General features: G+C 41.7%; 1 protein-coding gene across 3 annotated transcripts in view; it reads left to right on the forward strand.

Moving 5' to 3' along the window:
* The window catches only part of STX8 (syntaxin 8), a 173,824-nt gene that overhangs the window by 7,431 nt on the left and 146,572 nt on the right, over positions 1-19,821 (forward strand). For all 3 annotated transcript variants that reach the window (XR_014714082.1, XM_084647599.1, XM_084647600.1), the window contains exons 2-4: positions 124-223; positions 6,244-6,338; positions 9,009-9,119. Coding sequence is in view for 2 of the 3 variants with exons in the window: in XM_084647599.1 (XP_084503725.1) it covers positions 124-223; positions 6,244-6,338; positions 9,009-9,119 (306 nt within the window). In the remaining variant the exon portion in view is untranslated. The remainder of the gene's footprint in view (positions 1-123; positions 224-6,243; positions 6,339-9,008; positions 9,120-19,821) is intronic.

The following is a 19,821-nucleotide window of genomic DNA, read 5'->3' on the forward strand; positions in this document are numbered from 1 at the left end:
GGCTATTTTGTGGCAGACACTCTAGACACTTGATTAACAAAGGAGAGACTAAAACCAAGATCCTTGGCACAGAGATGACTGGGGGAGACTTTTCTTAACTGTCTGAAATCTTTCTGTTTATAGGTTGATGATGTACGATTCCACCTGTCACATTGCGCAAGAGATTGCTGAAAAAATTCAGGAACGTAACCGATGTCAAAGAAATGGTGAAAATTCAACGAAGGTACCATATCTTCATGAAAGATCTAACGTTAAACATCTCTTTTATCTTAGGTTTTGTATTTAATTATAACAAACTCTAATACAGTGGTAAAGTTGAGAAACACACATTCAGGAAACTCCAAATTTAGGTTTCTATGATGGCTCCTCCATTTCTTGTTGTCTTCAAATCAAGACTGGATATCTTTCTGGAAGAGATGTTTTAATGAAACTCACATTATTTGACTTAATGCAGGGATAACTAGGTGAAAGTCTCTTGCCTATGTTGTACAGAAGATTGGACTAGACCTTAAAATCTGTTAATCTAATGCAACATTTCATGCCCTGTGTGGTTTTCTTTTTATGGTATGTCGTTAACATACGGTACGTTTACTAAGGTTTACATAAAGAAAACAGGAACAGAGCTTTTGAATAAACTAACTTTTTGAATGTCCTGAAATTTTATGCTTGACTTCTCCAACTTCAGCCTTTTGGTGAATGCTAGTTTTCTTGCACTTAATGCCACTGGTTTATTTTACAAAAATAAGAACTGAAGTTCTTAGTCGTGCATGTCCAATATTTTGAATTGCTCTAGGTTGTTGTCAGTCAAAAGAGATCTACTACACATTAAGAAAACATGCTCCTCCCGCAACCCCACCTCCAAGCCCTTGGGTAAGGGTGCCAGGAAAACTGCATTAGAATGTATGCTATTCACTTGCCAGCTTCCTGAATTTGAAGTATAGAGCAGATTTTCAGGCTTGGGTTGTTTCTTCCTCATTTGGGGCTATAAACAGCCGAATATGACGTTTCTAGATTCAGTCATTTTTGAGTTGTGCAAGTCCAAAAATATCAGAAGAGCAGAGTTTCAAATGTTTGACCTGAATGAAAAGGAGACTTCAGTGCTTAACCTGTTACTGTTCGATTCTCCACTTTTGTATTAATTCAGGAGGAAAATCATAGACTACTCTCTTTGGAGTTAAACTTAAAATCATAGGCCTGATCCTGCAAAGACACATGCACATGCCTAGCTTTACATACTCTGACTTCCCCCTTGACAATGTAAAATTGAGCATGTGCATAAATCTTTATGGGATCGGGCCTTATATTAATGTATTTTGCATTTTAAAAAACTAAAGCTAATCTCAATTCATTGTCAGGACATATAGCCTGCAGTGTGTCACTTTGATTAGATAATGAATTGAGATTAGCTTTAGTTTTTTAAAATGGAAAAATAACAATTAACTTAGTTCTGTTCTGATGCTCCATTACTAAGCTTGTGGGCTTCATACTCAAAGGGGAGCTAGAAGTGGGGTATGGAGCATCAGTAGTTAAAGCAAAAGGGCATGTGGTAGAAGAACAATAGTCTAATTGTGAATTTTGTACGTGGTTTGTATGGCATTGGGATTCCAAAGCCTGTAGGCAGTTCTTTATAATCTGTGTTTGGAGTAACACAGTAGACTGTCCCTTGGAGTGTCCTGGAAATGAAATTTTGGGGCTTTATTGAAATAAGAGACTTTTACCAAAATAGCTGCTTTTTACAATGATCTATTATAATGATCTTGAAGGCATAAGAACGGCCATACTGGGTCAGACCAATGGTCCATGTAGCCCAGTGTCCTGTCTTCTGACAGTGGCCAATGCCAGGCATTCCAGAGGGAGTGAACAGCACCGGTAATCATCAAGTGATCCGTCCCCTGTCACCCATTCCCAAAGTACAGTCACTTGGCCTCCTGGCTGAATGGGGGAGGGGGAGAAACAACCCCCAAACAAAAATCTCTCATAAGAACAACAAAGAATCTTAGGCTACACTATAACTTAAGTCAGTATAATTTACGTTGCTCTGGGGTGTGAATAAGCCACCCCACCGAGCGACGTAAGTTACACCGAGCTAAGCACTGGTGTGGACAGCGCTATGTCCATGGGAGAGCTCTCCCATCTCTCGCTCTCTACCACTTGTTGGGGGTGAATTAACTAAGTTGACGGGAGAGCTCTCTCCTTTTGGCTTAGGCTCTCTCCTGAATCCTTGCAGCTGCACCGCTGTAAGCTCTCTAGTGTAAGCTGCTGAAGAACTCTTCAGTCACTGCTGGCATAATCCCCTGGGGCTAGTGCAGCATTGTGCCCACAGTCGGTCCTGCAGTGCTTTGGCTTCCACCACTTCCAAGTCTTCAGAACTTCACTATTCTTCACCTTCATTTCCGTAAACTCTCAGAAATCTTATCCCAGAGTTCAACCTGAAAGTGGCTCCAGACTGTGACACGTTCCCGAGCCCAGGCAGCTAACAGGATAACGTCAGAACAATCCTTGCTGAGTTTTTATGCAGCTTTTTCCTAAATGAGTTGTTACAATAAATATCTCCCTCAGACATGTCAAAACCCCATCTCAGCTCTCATTCACGAGGGACAGCCCTCATTTTAGATACTAATTTACCCCCTTAGCCTAGTGTTCTCATTGAATTGTTTCTTGGTCAATATCCATAATTGTAATTAAATGAATCCAGTTTCAGTGCTTTCTATTGTCTGTCTCTCCTTTGTTAGTCATTAGCCTGGTTCACATTGGGCTCAGAAGTTCATTAGCCCTGTCACATCCTTGTGCATATAGTTTCCATAGTTTTGCGCAGTTACGCTTTTCTAGGAACAGTGCTAACTTAATTGTGCTAGAGATTTCTTCCTAGATCCATTTTACCATTGTTTTAAACAAGATTGTAGAATTTCCCATCCCTGCCCCTCAGGGAAACTACCAGAATCCTACTAGTTACAACTGTATTGCAAGGTAACACGGTTTTAAATCCAGTGTGGACAGTATTGTTTTGCCCTGTTTAAGCCTTGGTAGATCCAGTCATGTTTTAACTGCGAACAGAACAGAAGAGCTACATGTATGCTTAGGATTGAATTGATAACTAGGCTCCAGTTTATTCAAGTGTTTGGAATCACAGTTGCCATTACCTGTCCCCTTTGTAGTCAGTCTCAGAAAAGAGGTTCTCAGTTTCTTAATTTGGGAAGGTACGTAAGCATGTGTCTAACTCTAAGCGTGTGCTTCATCCCATTGAAGTCAGTAAGATTATTCTCAAGTTTAGGATTATTCATGTGCTTAAGCACCCTCCTGAATCCTGGCTTAAATGAAGTAGGGAGATTGATTTTGGCCTCTGCCCTGAGTGGTTGTTCTCTAGGTCAGTGGGTCTCAACCTACTGACCACTGTGGGCCGCATATGAAGCTCTCTGTGTTATATGGGCTGCATCCACACAATAGATCTACTACCTGTGTGGCCCTGAGGGTGTCAGATGGGCTGCAACGGTGTGCTGATTAGGCCTTGGGTTGAGAACCACTGCTCTAGGTCCCGGCTGAGGTATATTATTTGCTAGAGACCAAGGCAGGATGGAGAGGGAAGCATGAGTATGAAGTTCACAGTGCTGCCTGCTCTTGTAGCTGTTCTGAACATAGTCCGGTAGGGGTCTCGAACAGAACCAAGCAATTCCAACACCCCTCTCCCCCCCACCCAAAAAAAAAAATGCTATAATGATCTTTTCCCCAAATTGCAGAAGCGTTTAAATTGTGCAGCCACATTCACTCTTGAAGTGCAGGCAAAGCAAAAACTGTTACTTGTTTAGTTCACCAGTATTTATACGGGCCAAAGTTCTCGCATTTGCATCATCTCATTCGCTGTGATGTCTGGCTTAAAAAAAAAAGTGTGTGTGTGGGGGGCTGCATCAGTGTTGTCTAATGGCTCTCTTGTATTGTAAGCTTTGTAGCCTGTGTATTATCAAAACATTACACAGCCGGTTAAAATGCTTTTGTGAAGAAATTTTTCCATGTTTTGTGTTTTAATGGAGTAAAAGGAATTTGCTCTCAGAACAGTTAGAGACAAGTATTGGCAGTGTTTGATTCCACTGTAAACAAACATCCAGCAATGAAATATTTGTTATGATAACAAGAACTCACGTTGAGAAACACATGGCTGATCAATCATACTTGCTGTGGCTAGTAAATGTTTTAATAGAGATGTCTTTGTATGGTATTTGTGTGGTACAAGCTGTCAACAAGATCCTGGTTTTTATGGTGTTTTGTGACTAGTGTGATGTGACCTCCCACACTCCCCCCCCCCCCCCAAAAAAAAAAAAAGCCCTGTGTTTATAATTGAATAGAAATGGAGTATAAAAGCTAAGGTTTAAAAAGGCTGTAGGGTGAGGCTTTCACAAATGCTCAAGCATTGGTTAACCCTAGTCACACTGAAGTCAACGGTCAAACTCCCATTGTTTTCAGTGGGAGCGAAGTGAGGCCAGCATGCAGTCTTACCTTGTAGGGCTTTTTCGCTGGTGGGGGAGGGAATCCCTCTTGATGGATGGTGTTGATTACTTACCTTTCATTATACTGACATGACGTTCTTCCCAATCCCCCCTGTACTCTGGCAAGGTAGGCTGGATAAGGTTAATGCAGCGTTTCCCAGAGAGAAAGGTGCGGGAGATGTATCCATGAGAAGGCCTTTAACAACACCTGGCAGGGTTGTGGGGACTTGCAATTGTGTTTATTGTCCTGAAGGGTCACTCGGCTTTGAAAAGTGGGGGAAATGTTGCTTAAATGACTGCCTGGCTGTTTTTCAGTGGCACAACTATTACGCAAATCTCTCCTCTGGCTACTTACCCTCTGAACTGGCTAATCACATGCTCACTTCAAATATGGCTGCCTCAACATCTGACCCACTCTACCATCTTCATACTTGGGAGGGGTACAAGTCTCAAAGGGGTTTCAGGCTCCTGAGTCTAACTTTCAGTGAGGCACTTCTGGAAACTCCACCAATCACCTCTGTGCTGATATCAAGTACACTACGTTACAAGAATCCCCAGTAATGGGGAAGTGAAGGTTGGACACCTAACTGCCTTTTTTGCCTGACAAAATGCCTCTCAATCTTCCTCAAGGGGAACAGACAGTCATTCTGGGGCTATTGAGAACACTGGGGTTAGCTGTCAAGGGGTAGAAATTGATGTGGCCTAGTTTGCCGTGAATGGGGAATTCAGAGGGAAGTGGCCATTTGGAGCGTAGGAGTGAGGGGAAAAGCAAGCTGTCCTGCTCCCTGTTTACTCCATAATGCATGTATCCCAGCCTTATTTCTGCTTTCTCTTTGAGTGATCACCCACAGTACAGTTATTGCCTTGCAAACAAGAGGCACCTTCAAGCGCATGCAAGTCTGTAACTTGGGTGATTACCAACTTAGTTTCAATCATGTGTGCTTTTCCTCTAGTTAGCAAAATCAAAGGGTACAATATTCAGGACAAGCGGAGGGAAAATGTAGACTTTTCTACAGAGTAAAGGTAAAAAGGGTGAGAGAACTCCAAGGTAGCCAGAACATTACAGTACTGTTGTTAGCTTGCTTGGAGGAGGAGAATTTTTTTTTACAATGTTTACAGTAGAAAAAGATAAATCTAAGAACCTCATGCAAGCAACAGGAATACAAATTATTACAGTCAATAGTCCGGAGAGGCCAGGAGTCAAGGATGAGCAAAGATGGTAAACAAGTGTCTGGCGGTAAAACTAAATAGAAATGAAATTACAGATCTGGAAGTTATAAGAGAACTAGGGGAAGGAATCTCTGAACCTCTGACAGTAACCTTCACTAAAACACAGAAGCCAAGAGATCTCTGCCTACAGGCAAAGGCAGCATCCATATTTCCCTTAAGAAGTAGAATAAAGAACCAGGAAATTAACTGGACAACAGCAAAATGTGGGCAAAATATTCCAGCACATAGGGGAATTAATTTGTGAGGATTTGAAAGAAAGATCTCATAATTAGCATGAGTATATTAAAAAACTGGTTGCAAAACCAATGTTACCATAGAATTCTTTTCTGAAAAAATCCCAAACAGCACCGCTTGTGCACAGCTGAGCTCAGCACAGGCTTTTTTCTCAGTGTCAGAGGGAATCCTGCTGTGGGGTTTGTGGGGTTCTGCATTGGATCATTTGAATATGGATGTCTGTATGGTTACACTGTAATCTGGTAAAAAAAAAAAAAAAAAACAAAAAAAACCCAACAACTGTTTTTGTTTTTTCCTTCAGCTTAATGTGACAATCCGATCATTGTTGCAGAATCTCAAGGTAAAGATCGACCAGCTGAAGGACTTACTGCTTCGAGCTATATCAACACGTCAGATGTATCCATGTAAACAGTATCTCGCTGTCCTTTCTCATATCGTAGGAGTGGGTGGTAGAACAGGCTCTTTTGGAAAGGAAGCTGCAGTTAGCCCCGTCCTCCTCTCAACTGTTAATGCTGTTAATGTGAAGGAAACGTTTCTCTGCCCTTCTGGATGGAAGAGTTGGATAGTCCTAGAAGACATGCTAGGAATGTGTAACTTCTTCCTCATTCACCTGTACTCTGGATTTCATGTCCTGACCTAGTCTTTCCTGCACACAGCTGGAAAAGCCGTGTGTAAGAGGGGCAAGCAGATAGCAGCCCAATAGCATTTGTATGGGTCTGAAAATCTCCTGTACCAGTACCGGTGACCCAAAATAGAGAGAGACAGCCAAATTCATCCTAGTGTGACTCCACTCACTTTAATGGGGTATAGTAGCTGGTGAATTGGCTCTGTCTTTATAGAGTGGGTCACTTGCTTAGTTCCATTAAACTGCTACAACCAGTTATATCTTCTGGCCTAAATTTTCAAAAATGAGTAGTGATTTTCAGTGCCCAGGTTGAGGCATCTTCAGTGGCCTGATGTTCAGAAAGTGCCGAACACCAAGAATCTGAAAACCAGACCCGTTCAGGGTACCTCAAATTCGGCACCCAGAATCACTACTCACTTTTGAAAATTTAAGCTCCTTTGTTTAATTAGGATTTTTATTTCCATCTCTTAGAAACTTTCTCTTTGCTCTAAGGGCAGATGTTAGAATCTCGCTGGGAACAAGTGCATCCCAGCTGATGACACTCTGCCCTACAAGGGAAGGTTTTGGGTTTTTAAATTATTATTTGTATTGTAGTGGTGCCTCGGAGTTCTAGTCGAGGACTTGAAATCCCATTGTGCTAGGTGCTGCACGAACGCAGCACAAAGACAGTGTCTGCCCCAAATAGCTACTACAATTCAAGTATAAGACAAACTACGATTGTGCTCGTCTGTCACTGGATGAGATACAAGTGTACGAGAAAAAGAAAGATTTGAAATTGACAAGTACCTTTAAACTTTCTGGAACATTCTGTTAACATCATACAAAAGTCTAGAACATTTAGGAGTCCTACTAAGCTCTTTGCTGCAATATCAGTGAGATTAACACAATACACAATTAACCTGTGAAAAATGTTACTTTTTCACATCATTGGCTTCTCCTTGCTGTTCAGTTGGGGGGAGGGGCAGCGGTAATTGGTAGTGCCAGATTGTCCTTCTGTACATTTTTCCATTATTTTTTGTACCTTTATGGTGTCCTCTCTGAGTCTCTATCATGTCTCCTCTCTAACCCATGTGTGCCTATGGAAGTATATCCAGTGGCCATTTGAAGGCCTCTTACTTGCAAGCTGCCTTATGGTAGCATTGAAAGTGAGCCACTGGCCTTTGGTGTGGCCTCGTATCCATGTTTGAATCGGGGGCAGAGGGTTTGAAATGATTGTTTAACTGCAACAAGCCAGCAGCTTTTGTTGTAACGATTAACGTTGAGAATGTTGCACTGAATGCAGGGTACAGTTATCCTTTCATCTGAGAATATTACCTTAGAGCAGATAAATGGCACTGCTATGTAAGAAAGCAAATATAAGTCATTGTGGCTATGCACCTGCTCAGGTTACAACTCAAGGAAGAGAGGTAATCACTTTTAAAATGGGCATCATTGAGTTTATTAAAAATAATAAAAATTAAAGAAGGGCAGCACTCTAAGAACACTAGTCATTCAGTGACTGAGTGAATTGGGTCATTTTCTTCAAAAGCAACAAGCCCTACTTCAGTTGCTACTGGGGAGTGCTAGTGATATAACTCTGTAAATGTAAAGAAATCCTTTAAATAACCTCTTGGTAACTTGCTGACCACCTAGTGAGCTGGGCGAGGGCTTCTCACCTCGTTTGTTTCATCACCCAGCAAGATAGTTAACATATTAAGAGCCATGCTGAATCAAACAGAGCTATCTAGTTTGCTGGTGGTGATTTTGTAGTAGCACTTAAAATGTGCTGTATACTGGACAGACCTATAGGAAGACTCAGTCCTTGTCCTGTCAAGCTTCCAGACTGCGTGTCTTACCATCATATGCTAACAAAATTGTAGAACAAATCATTTTCTTAGGGATTTTTAAAGACAACTAATACGCTTAGTGCCTGAGAATGATGATATGGTTTTTTTTTGGAGTTCACAGCTCTTAATTTTTACATTAATTCAATGTAAAAAAACAACAACAAAATCTTCCCAAATCTCCTCATCAGTTTGTGCTGTCTGGATCAGATTCTCAAGACAAATCAGGATTTCTTCTTTCTTTCTTTAAGGTGTTGCAAATTGCAGAAATAGGGTTCTGCTAGATGCCTTTCAGTGAAGCGTGGAGGTGTCCCCATGTTGTGTATTAGAGTTCAAGGTGTGAAGAAAGTGCTATAATAATTTATGCCCCTTGTCTTAGGAGCCATGCAGCCTGACTCTTATGAATGAATAATGTTATCAATCTTCGTCAAGTGAAGAAGAGTGGGCTTTTAGGATTATGTCTATTTTAACGTATTGCTCTTTGAAAATTCTTATTTCCTGACTGGCTTTGGTATTGCAGTAATAGGTGACTTTTGAGAGTGATGCTTTTAACACTGGAAATACAAGTTTTAAATGTGCTTTTATTTCTGTGACTGGCCCTTAACCAAATGCCCCTAGAACACAACTGGAGGGAGACAGAAGGCAAAACTTAGTGGATGACCTTCTCACACGACAGAGACAACTTCAAGCATCCTATAAGAATGATGGCACAGAACCAGATGTGATAAGGTACGATACTGCAATTTTAAAGGAGCAGTGGTATATGTTTTGAACGTGTCTCTAAAGCCAGCACTTTAAATGCGTCTCTTGACTACATTTTTATTTACATGTAGAAAACTTCATAGCTAAGGAAATAAATCTGAAAACATATGCCTTTATTATCTACATGGCTACAATTACACTGCATACATTTATTATCGAGTATCAGTTTAATAGTTACCACCTCAGTGTATGGGGAGGACAGAGGGAATAAAAGGTTAATTGTCTTTAAGGCACAGATGAGTTCTATCTGTTGTGTCTCTTCCATCTCTAATTTTGTGATCTAGTTGAGTCTGTGCAGGTCTCTTAAATGAGCCGCACGTACTGGACTTAGCTGAATGAATGGTGATGAGATCAATTGCACATTAGGTTTAACCCTCAAATTGCTACCCATATTTTTGCTAGAAGCAGAAGGTGGTGCTGTAAGGAGGCAGATTCCAGCTGTGATGTGCCAGGGGTAAATGGTCCTTAGCATGGTTTAGACCTGATTACAAATCTGTGCAATAGTTCTTATTGTGGCATACGTGACTGGAGAAGCCCTGTGAATGGAGCAAATAGCTTACTCTGTAGACCCTTAATTGAGAGAGAAGGTGGATGAGGTGATATTTTTTTATTGGACCAACTTCTGTTGGTGAGAGAGACAAGCTTTCGAGTTTACACAGAGCTCTTCTTTGTCATTCTAGCCATATCTTGTAGCTGACACATTAACTTCAGGAATCAGGGAGTAGCCTTGTTAGTGGTATTTTACCCACAAAAGCTTATGCTCAAATAAATCTGTTAGTCTTTAAGGTGTCACCAGACTCCTTGTTAACTTCAGGATTAACTCTCCTTTATCATTATGCCTTTATACTGAAGAACTAGGCTCCTCCTTGAATTATTGGCATTACACCTTATCTCCAGTCCTTCACAGCCAGGAGGAACAACAGCCACTTAAGAGCTAGTCTGAAATTTTCCTTCTCTGTGCTATGCTTTCCTCTACAGCCTCCTCCTTTCTACAGAAAAAGCTACACCTGGGATCTATTTTTCTCCCTGGTTTTGAAAATGACACAACCCTGTTAATTGGTGGGGAAGAAGGATTGCCACATGAGAAATTGCTAGCAGCCCATAAATTGAGCAGTCGAGAGCTGCACAAGATCCATGTTCTGTCCGTCTGTTAGGGAACAGCTCGTGAGTAGACTCCAAATGTACAGATGGATGTCCTAAGAAGTCTTAATATAAATGTTTACAAGCATCATACCCAGAACTCGATGCACAATAAAATACTGGTGGGTTGGTGGTTTCTAGTGGCTTGGAAACTGATGAAACCGAAAAGGCCATTGATAACAGTTTATCGATACCAGCCTTTTTGTGTCTCAGAATGCTACTCTTTGGTACTTCCTTGTTTAACTGAGTGATGCTAATTCTTAAATGTGCCACTGAAGATTTGATAGCTCAAAGCAACTCATAACTCTATATGCCTGTTGTCTCAGAAACTCAGACAAGATGCTTTAGTCTGAAGTTTGTGCATTGCTGAGACAATCAGTTTAAAAAAACAACAACCACCCAACCATATGGTGAAATGATCACTCCCTGTCTCCTTCCTAGAAGAATGAGGGGTAGATCTCACCGATGCTAAGGCTGCCTTTTGCTGTGATTCTGTTTCTTGGCTTTCTTAAGCTGGGCTGGGCTCTGTCAGAATTTAGATGGAATTCCTCCATGGACTACCTAGGTAGCATTATGATTATTCACTAGATGATGATCTTTGATCTCCATCAGAACTGCCCAAGTATTAGGGCATAGAACATTGCACCATTGGTGATTCCAATTCTCAGATGAGATGTAAAATCCATATTCTGACTCCTTTTAGGTCACTAAATTGCAGTGTTTTGGCCTAATTCCAGTATGGTTATTGCATTCATTCTTCCTAAATTTCCCAGAAGTTTCAGTTGGATCTTCTGTCCTTCACAATAGTTTAGAAGAGAAGTAGAGCTGCGTTCTGTTACAGTTGCAGAGGTTGCTGCATTTCTTTGGTCAATGACATGATCCTAGTACGTAATCTGCAGTTCGGTTTAAATTGGTAAAATTCTCTGGAATGCTTTGTAATGAAAGGTCTCTTATATGTCATTCTATTTGTTTAAAAAAAAATGCCCATCACAGCTGTTTGGGCACGTATACCTACATAATCAATAAAAAGCTAAACAAATCTTAACTGAAAAGAAACCTTTCTCATGAGAATATCAATACGCTTGTGAGATAAAGACGTGATTATTTTTTCCCCCTCCCCCCCACTAATCCGGGCTGCAAGGAGTCTCAAACCTCTGACTGCAAGTTGCTGACTCTTAAATACACTGAATCACTGTATCTGCACATTGTGTCTGTAGAGACAAATGTGCAGGTTTGGTTTTGTACATACATGTCAAGCCTGACCCAAAAGCTTCCTACTCCTTGTGCTGACTCTTGAGGTTTGCATACTAGTTTCATAGCATGACAGCACTTCTGCATTTTGAAACCCTGTGTGCTTTGGGGGAATTGCTCTGAAGGTGTGACCCCTTTTTAGTGAAGAGCTGTAATAGCTTGTCTTTGTTGAGCATGTGCTTTGAGCCCTCTGCAGGACTGTTTTTTAATCCTGCTCTCATCCCACTCCCCCCGCATTGTTAATTTTTATCCTGTCCCTGCTATTCTGGCAGTGGGTCCTGTGGGACTGCGGGATCCCAGTCCTGCTTCAGGGCTCTGCATGTGTGTATGCGCTCAAAGAAGGCAGGAGTCTTTTTGTAGGGATGTAAAAACATAGGCCAGCTTAAAAATCACACTTCTGAATAAATGTATTGTCACCTGCTGCTGTTAAAAATAACACCTGTGTTCACTAAAACTGGAAGATTAGAGACCGCTGCCGCCTTGGGCTTGTTAACTTTGTGCATTTGGGAGCCCTTTCTGTGGATAGTTTCTGGTGCTGTGGAACATGCATGTGGAACTCATGATCTCATGCACTACTCCAAAGGGGCACATTTTGCCCCAAACACTGGAAGAAGCTTATCAGCAGTAACTCAGCAACAGAGCTGCAGCTGTTCCTGGGCCAGGAGGGTGTATCTATCCTCTTTCTTCAGGTGCCAGCATATGCCTAGGGATCGCCAGGAGTCTGGTGGGTGAGTGAGCATGTCTGGGGAGCCCCCTTTACTCTCTAGACCAGGGAGTTTCAACTTTTTTTTCATTTGCAGACCCCTAAAAATTTTCAAATGGAGGTACAGACCCTTTTGGAAATTTAACCTGTGGTCTGCAGACCCCTGCCTCTGAAATCTTTGACTGAAAACTGACTGAACAGAATTCAACTAGAAATGTTGCACGTGGTCAGCACGGCATTTGATGCAATGTGTGAGAGGGTCCTAAACGGTGGGCTTCTCTGGTAATGACAACACTTCCAGGTTTTGACCTGCAGGTGGGGCATTCACATACTTTTGATCAGAAAGACAGAATGCCTTTCTGGGATCTGAAACTTTAGTTTCAGAGTCACCTTTTGCGCTGCTCTTGGACGTAGTCTGTGGAGCTCAAGAGGTCTGTGGACCCCAGGTTGTAAACCAGTGCCTTAGACTTGTGTGGGTTTGATAGCAGTGGATGCCTGGTGGTCAGGGGGCACTCTGGAATGCGTCAATAGATGATCCAGTGTGCGGAATGCCTTTCATTGTACCAGAACCTAGGAATGTAGACCTGAGCTGGGCCTGGATGAATTATGGTTTTCAGTTGTTTGGATGTTAGGCCCAAAGCATATAACCAAAAAGAATGATGGTATAAGAAAGAAGGATTGTTTGTGTTAAACATGTAGTGACCTGTGAAATACTAGTGTTATCTTAAGATTAGGGTTGAGGTAATAGAAATATAGAAAATATGGTTAATTAGGTACAAGGTGCAGTAAATAATTAGTTACTGTGATGGTTCTCAGGGCACCCAGGACTGTGAGTCACTTTGGTACCTCCTGCCTCCAGCAGGAGGGAGTCTGTCATCTTGTGGCTGGGGGTCAGCTCCCTGACACCTCCAAGCACCCACTTTGGGGCTCTGACAGTCCTAAGTCCACCTTTCAGGTTAACAATAGGCGCACCCCAACCCCCAAATCCCTTAGAATCTTGGCCCCTGACATGGGCAACTCTTAACAGTTACAGATCCTCTGCACCAAAATGTGCAGTGAGTGTGTCCCCAGCTTATCAGTTTTATCTCAAACAACTGCTCTTGGAAACCACATAGCACTTGTGAGTGCTTATAATAAAATAAAAGTAAGGGAAGAACAAAGATTTAACTAGAAACGAGAGAAAGTGATGGAAGCAACTGGTTGAAATGCTAAAATGTGAACTTGGCCCTACACTTACCAATAGTTACCTTTCCTACCTAATAAAGTAGCTTTCTCCCCAAGTTCAGTCCTTTGCGGAGCTGGCTGGTTTCACAAGAATGAGGATCCAAAAGTCACTGAAAGCCCCCTGCTCCTTAAGGGGCTTCCTCAGTGAAGAGATCCAGAGTGCCTTTCCCTATGCTGTTATATTGAAACAGTCTTTTGTTATATTCGTAGCCTGAGCAATCTCCTGCTTGCTGTAACCATCCTTTCCACCTCCAAGTGGTTTTGATCATTTGCAGTTGTCAATGGAAAACCACTGAAGACTGTTTTGGGGTGTGGCAAGGGTAGACTATTCATAGATTCCAAGGTCAGAAGGGACCATTGTGATCATCTAGTCTGACCCCTTGTATAACATAAGCCAGAGAACTGCCCCCAAATAATTCCTAGAGCAGAGCTTTTAGAAAAGCATTCAGTTGTGATTTAAAAATTCTGTGATGGAGGATCCACCCACATCCCTGGATAAATTGTTCCAGTGGTTAATTACTCACTCTGTTAAAAATGTAATTTTATTTCCAGTCTGAAATTGTCTAGCCTCAACTTCCAGCCATTGGATAGGGTTAGACTTTTCTCTACTAGATTGAAGAGCCCACTATCAAATATTTGTTCCCCATACAGATACTTAAACTGTAATCAAGTCACTTCTTAACCTTCTATTTGTTAAGATAAATAGATTAAGCTCCTTGTGTCTATCACTGTAAGGCCTATTTTCTATTCCTTTAATCAGTCTTGTGGCTCTTCTTTGAACCCTCTCCAATTAATCAACATCTCTTTTGAATTGTGGACACCAGAACTGGACACAGGATTCCAGCAGTGCCAAATTCAGAGATAAAATAACCTCTCTACTCCTATTTGACATTCCCATGTTTATGCATCCCAGGATTGCATTAGCTCCCCATGTGACGCTGTGGTAAGAAGAGCTCATATTTGGCTGATTATATAAACTTGCATTACCTGGCCAGCTGAGTAGGGAGGGGTGACAACTCCCTCTTGCTTGAATGGGTTATCACTGTAACATGGTATGCCTGGTGACTGTTTTTTTTATTCAAGTCCATAAAGATTACTTTAGAGAGAGATACATTATTCCTTAAATATTATCTGTACATACATCTCACAAATATTGAATCTTGTCAAGTTATGAGCTTTATTTGGATACCTTACATGTTACTCTGTGGATAAGTATGCCGTAAGAGATGTTTGGTGTAGTTAGTTTGTAAGGTCTATGGTGAGAATTGTTTGCAAAGAACAGGGCCATAGAACCTCTGTGTCTCAGTTGTATAAGCTTGTTTAAAAAGAAATGGTTGTTTAGTAGTTAGAAAGAAATATTGCAAAACATAAATATAAAACCTTGATGAAAGGGGTCCAGCCATTAATCTTGACTGGGCTAGGATCTGGGTTTCAGCCCTTAACTGCCTCATCTGGCTTTAGGTAAAGTCCAATAACCAGCAAAGACATCATTTGTTTATTACAATGTGTAAAAAGACAAGCTTTTAGGGGTTTCTTTGTCAGAGATTTTCCTTAGACCTTCCACGTCATAATGGGAAAGTATCTTCCAAGATCAGATTGTAAGTATTTGCTCAATGCTTATAACTATATTGTTGCTAGCATATAAAGTATGTGTTTATATGCTTGTATTTTGGATGTAAACCACCACCAAGTGGCCTTTGGACTAATAAAGAAATACTTGTGTGGAAAATGAGTCGCGGTAAACCTTAGTAAAATTAATTCCAAAACAGAGGCACATTGCATCCTATGATGCTGCAGCATACTAAGTTGGATAAGCTATTCCTGTTCTCTCTTGTTCACCAACATGGTGTTTTGAAACAGTTAAAATTAAATCTAGTCAATACCACATTGATTGCAGATAGTAAAACTACGGACTTGTCCGTAATCCGTTAATTGTGTTATGGGACTCAGACTTGTCCAGAGTCTGGATTTTATATTTAGAGCTGAGTTTACTCAAACATGTAAAATCACAAGTATGCAGAGGTTTCCCTGTGGACTGATTATCCGCGAAGACTCCTGTGCATTGCTTGTTCCAGTCGGTACATAAATTAACCTGAGCTGCTGAAATGCGGTCTTTGAAAAATAAGAAAAACACTCCACTCGTCTAGGGCAGTTTTTGCTGCTGCTGCACAGGGAACAGAGGGTGAGGAAATTCTAGAGCATATCCCTAGACCTGCACTGACACCAGTGATGCTTATGCACAAACAAGGAAATAAACAAAATTCCGTGTTAATTTCTAGATCCTTGAGAAATTCTGGGTGTGACAGCTATGGCAATTTCCTGCAATATCTTTGGGAGATCTCACTGTATTAAGTTTTTGTTCTTTGTGGGCCAGGGATTGTATGTAATTCGATTGGGGAGGATAACCGCAGCTTATCCGGGAGCTAATAACAGTGGGGGTGATAAGGAGAATTTACTCAGCTTGTAGCACCACCTGGAGATGCTGAGATGTAGTAGTTCAAACTGGATTCTCCAGAGATGGACAGACAGACTGACTTGGGGCCTGCTTTCTGATCCAGCAAATGGACAGGACCTTCTGTCCAAGGGAGGGCCCTAATCCTTAGGGAAAGCTTGGAAGGACTGACACCTAGGAGAGCCGAAGGCTGGGGTTGGGGTGACCCTGGGTAAGCTTTTAGCGTATGTGTAGTGTTTTTTAAATTGTTTTAAATAATGCTTTCACCTTAAGAGTAAATGTGCTTGCTTACAAAGAGCTGTGTGGTAACTCTTTTAACTGTATGCAAATATACTATATATAGCCTCTGGAGAGAGAGTGTTGTGAAGACACTGACCTAGGGCATAGTGACTCTGGCTTGCTGGGGCTATCACAGTGCAGGCAGGGAACTGTGAAGCTTGGAAAAACCCCAGTCAGGAGAGACAGACTTGGGTCTCTGCCCAAGAGAGGGGCCTGCTGAGGAACCGATGCCTAGTGTGGGTGCCATGGAGGGGGACTACAGGCGCAGTTGCCCTGAACTGTGACACACGTGGTGGCAGTGGTGGGAATACCACAGTTGGTCGTCTTGTTGACAATTCTAAAAGAAGCCAGGGGCTGAACGTGCCTGGCAATTGAACTTCTCTCTGCTGCCCAGTCAAGTCCATGACATATTGGCAGGTCAGTGGAGAGGAAGCATGTGTTGCTGTTGCTGCTCATGCTGAACGCATAAATTTTCCTTGCTGTTAAACTAACGACTTTATTGGCAGGAGATTCCTTTAGAAGCATTGCTTTGGATTTCTTTTTAAGTGCCCATTTTGGAGTTTAGTAGACCAGATTTCATTTTAAATCTGAAAGTTAGCTTTACCCTCCTCCATAAAAAAGAGCCACACATGAAGTTTTAAGATCTAGCTGTGACCCGCTTTTCTGGTTCTGTACCAGCTTTTTTATCTAATCCATCCCTAATGTGACAGCCCAAATTTTCAGAAGTCTTTTTTTCTTTTTTTAAATAGCTGTTCCCTTCATTAACCTTCTTGCACCAGTGATCACATATTTATCGTCCCCACAGCATACAATTGTGAAGGTTTTACCAAAATTAATCTCAGTTTATATTTGGTCACCATTCAGTGAGCTTACAGCCTTTGAAAATTGCTGTAATGCTGTTTCACGTTGTGTAGTACAGTGGCCATAATACTCTTAATTTTTATTCTAAGTGACAGCTTGGGCCAGAATGCGGAACAGGGCATTACGTTATTTAATAGAGCATTAGTTACCTTCCGGCGTTGTCGGCCTTAATTAGGATGGGATGCAACTAGAATTTTCCAGAGGAGTGGTGGTGCTGTTTACTTGACTCTTTGAGCGGGGTCATCTTTATTGCAGAGAGCTCATTTTCTCTCCATTTAAATGTTATCTTTCATTGGCTTTCAATGGATATGTGTCTCCACCATGACTTCTCCTTGTAGAGCGATCTATGCAAGTTCCTACATACACTGTCCGTACTAAGTGAGCAGACATCTAGAGGTGGTCATCAGACAAGACTCCACAACATTTGTACACAGAAAGTGAATACCGTCTGCAGCTGAAAAGCAGGGTGATTTTAGTAAGGCAGAGTATTTACCCAAGCTGGAGTTTGTCCAAGGCACAGGATTTTTGCCCATGTTCTTGTAAAATATACCGTAAGTTGTTTTTTATTTTTTAAATGGTCACAAGTGGTCAGGACCACAGTTATGTATTTATATTTTTAACAAAGAGCAAATCAAAAGAAAATGCTTGAAATACACCGAAAAATAAATCAAACTGCCTTTGTAGCCCTCAAACTTCTGATTGGGTCTTCCAGCTCATTACTACTATTAGTACTCATTAGCCTCAGAAAAACTGGCAATAGGAGAGCATGCTCTCCTGGCAGCTCTAAACCTTTGCTCTATAGTTTCAGTTGGCTTTTAGGTTTGGTTTTTTTTTTTTTTTTTGAATCGGCAGTCTTGAGCAAGCTTTCCTACTCCCATCTGCTTCTGTGTCTGGACTTGCTGCTGCATTTTTTGCCTTGGGTTGGTTTGTTGGCCCAAGACTCAACAAACGAAATGTGCTGGGTTTGTGATAAGAATAAATGTCCATTGTGATGGGCACTGAAACTAATAAACTCATTTCACTTGTGATCAAACAACATGGTAATATGGTTTCAGATCTGAAAGGCTAGTGCTGGAACGTAGTATGCTTTCTGGTTTCAGAAGTAGTCCTCTAAATGCGAATAAAGGAGGAGTTGCTTGTCTCCAGTGCAGAGAAGCTTAGGTGGACTCATGGGTGACTGTCACAGATTCATTTTGTGAATAGAAAAAGAATAGATTGCAAAAACAGAGAGAAGCCATTGTTACGGCCATCACCTCAGATGTGATTTCGCAGGTGGCAGTTCCCTCTAAAGAACCATTTTCCTTTTGAAAGAAGAGAGTGAGAGTGCTGTCTCAGAGGAAGAAGCTGTAAAGTCTAGACTCCTGGCTTCAGCATTGCTGTGGTCCAAGTCATGGACATGCTCTTGGTGGGTGTTTACCCATTTTACTTGAGATCCTTGGAGGAAGGCTCTGCAGAAGTGTAAATGGTGACCTAGAAAGAGGGTCCTCCAGATTTGTTCTTGACGTTAATATACTGGGTTAAACAAAATTTGATTTTTGACTTCCTGGAGCATGATTATCATGGTGTGTGCCTTAGTGCTTGTCTGCTCAGGAAAGTTATACTAGTATGAGTTAAGTGTGAATTTAAACAACTGTAGTTAGACAATGTAACTCCTGTGAGGAGACTCTCTTATTCCGGTATAACAGTGTCTTTTTTGTTTGATTCGGTTTTGCTTCTGTTGTTTGAATGGTGCTTAAGCTAAACCAGTCTCTTACTCTGTCCACACTGGGAGCTATATTGTGATAACTATATGTGCATAACTGGTAAAACTTTCCTGTATAGACGAGCCTGTAGTGGCCAACATTTTGTGTTGTGTGATAGTGGGAATGTTATCCGAGTGGCCTTCCTCCACCCCTCCAGTCATCTGCATCAGAACCTGTTCAGGGTGTATAGGGAGGGAAAGCTTTTGGAACCCCTGTGATGACAGGGAGGCCCAGTAAAAAAGATGGAATTGTCCAATTGGGTAATTCCCAGAATATCTCCCTGTCACTGCAGAGTTATTCCTTATAGCTTAGTTTTTATGAGCCAAGAAATGAGGCTTCCACTGCTTCCTTTGAGAGACTGTTTCACAGCCTAATCAATCTCACTGTCAAGATGTATTACAGGCTAGTGGATCTCAAAAGTGACTTTCACATTGGTATGTCAAATGAAGGATTACTTATGTGTCACATGCACACAAAACTTGTGACTTGAGACTCCAAGCATCTTGGGGTATGATAAATTCCATATTGTCATTGCTCGCACTCAAAGGGAAAGGGGGAATGAAGAAGGATGGAGAAATAACTGAGGGATATTGCTGCTGTTTTGATATGGAAGGGAACTGACTTGTTTTTCAAGACCACATTTTTTTCAGTTTCATCTGGTTTTTTCTCAGTTACTTTGCCAACACTGTTTACCATATTCACGCTCTAGTCTGCTCCCATGAAAGTTAGTGGACTCAGGATTAGGCCATTTATCTTGAGGTCAGTTCGGCGGGGTAGTTCTGTCATGGGGAGTTTTTCGGTTTGAGATGCAGGCTTGTTCTTTGCTCCTGTGCTGGTGGGATCTGGGAAGCATTCAGCCCCTATGACTGAGGCAGCACCTTGTGTATTGGGCCCTCACTGTCAGGAGCAGTTTTCTTGGGCACCTCTCTTCTGGAGAGGTGCCTGATGAGGACCTTAGTGGAGAGTAAAAGTACAAATTGGTGGTGGTGGTAGAATATCACCCAGGCTTGGAGGAGC

Source organism: Lepidochelys olivacea (assembly GCF_965140295.1).
Source record: "Lepidochelys olivacea isolate rLepOli2 genome assembly, chromosome: 14".
Classification (NCBI taxonomy): domain Eukaryota; kingdom Metazoa; phylum Chordata; order Testudines; family Cheloniidae; genus Lepidochelys; species Lepidochelys olivacea.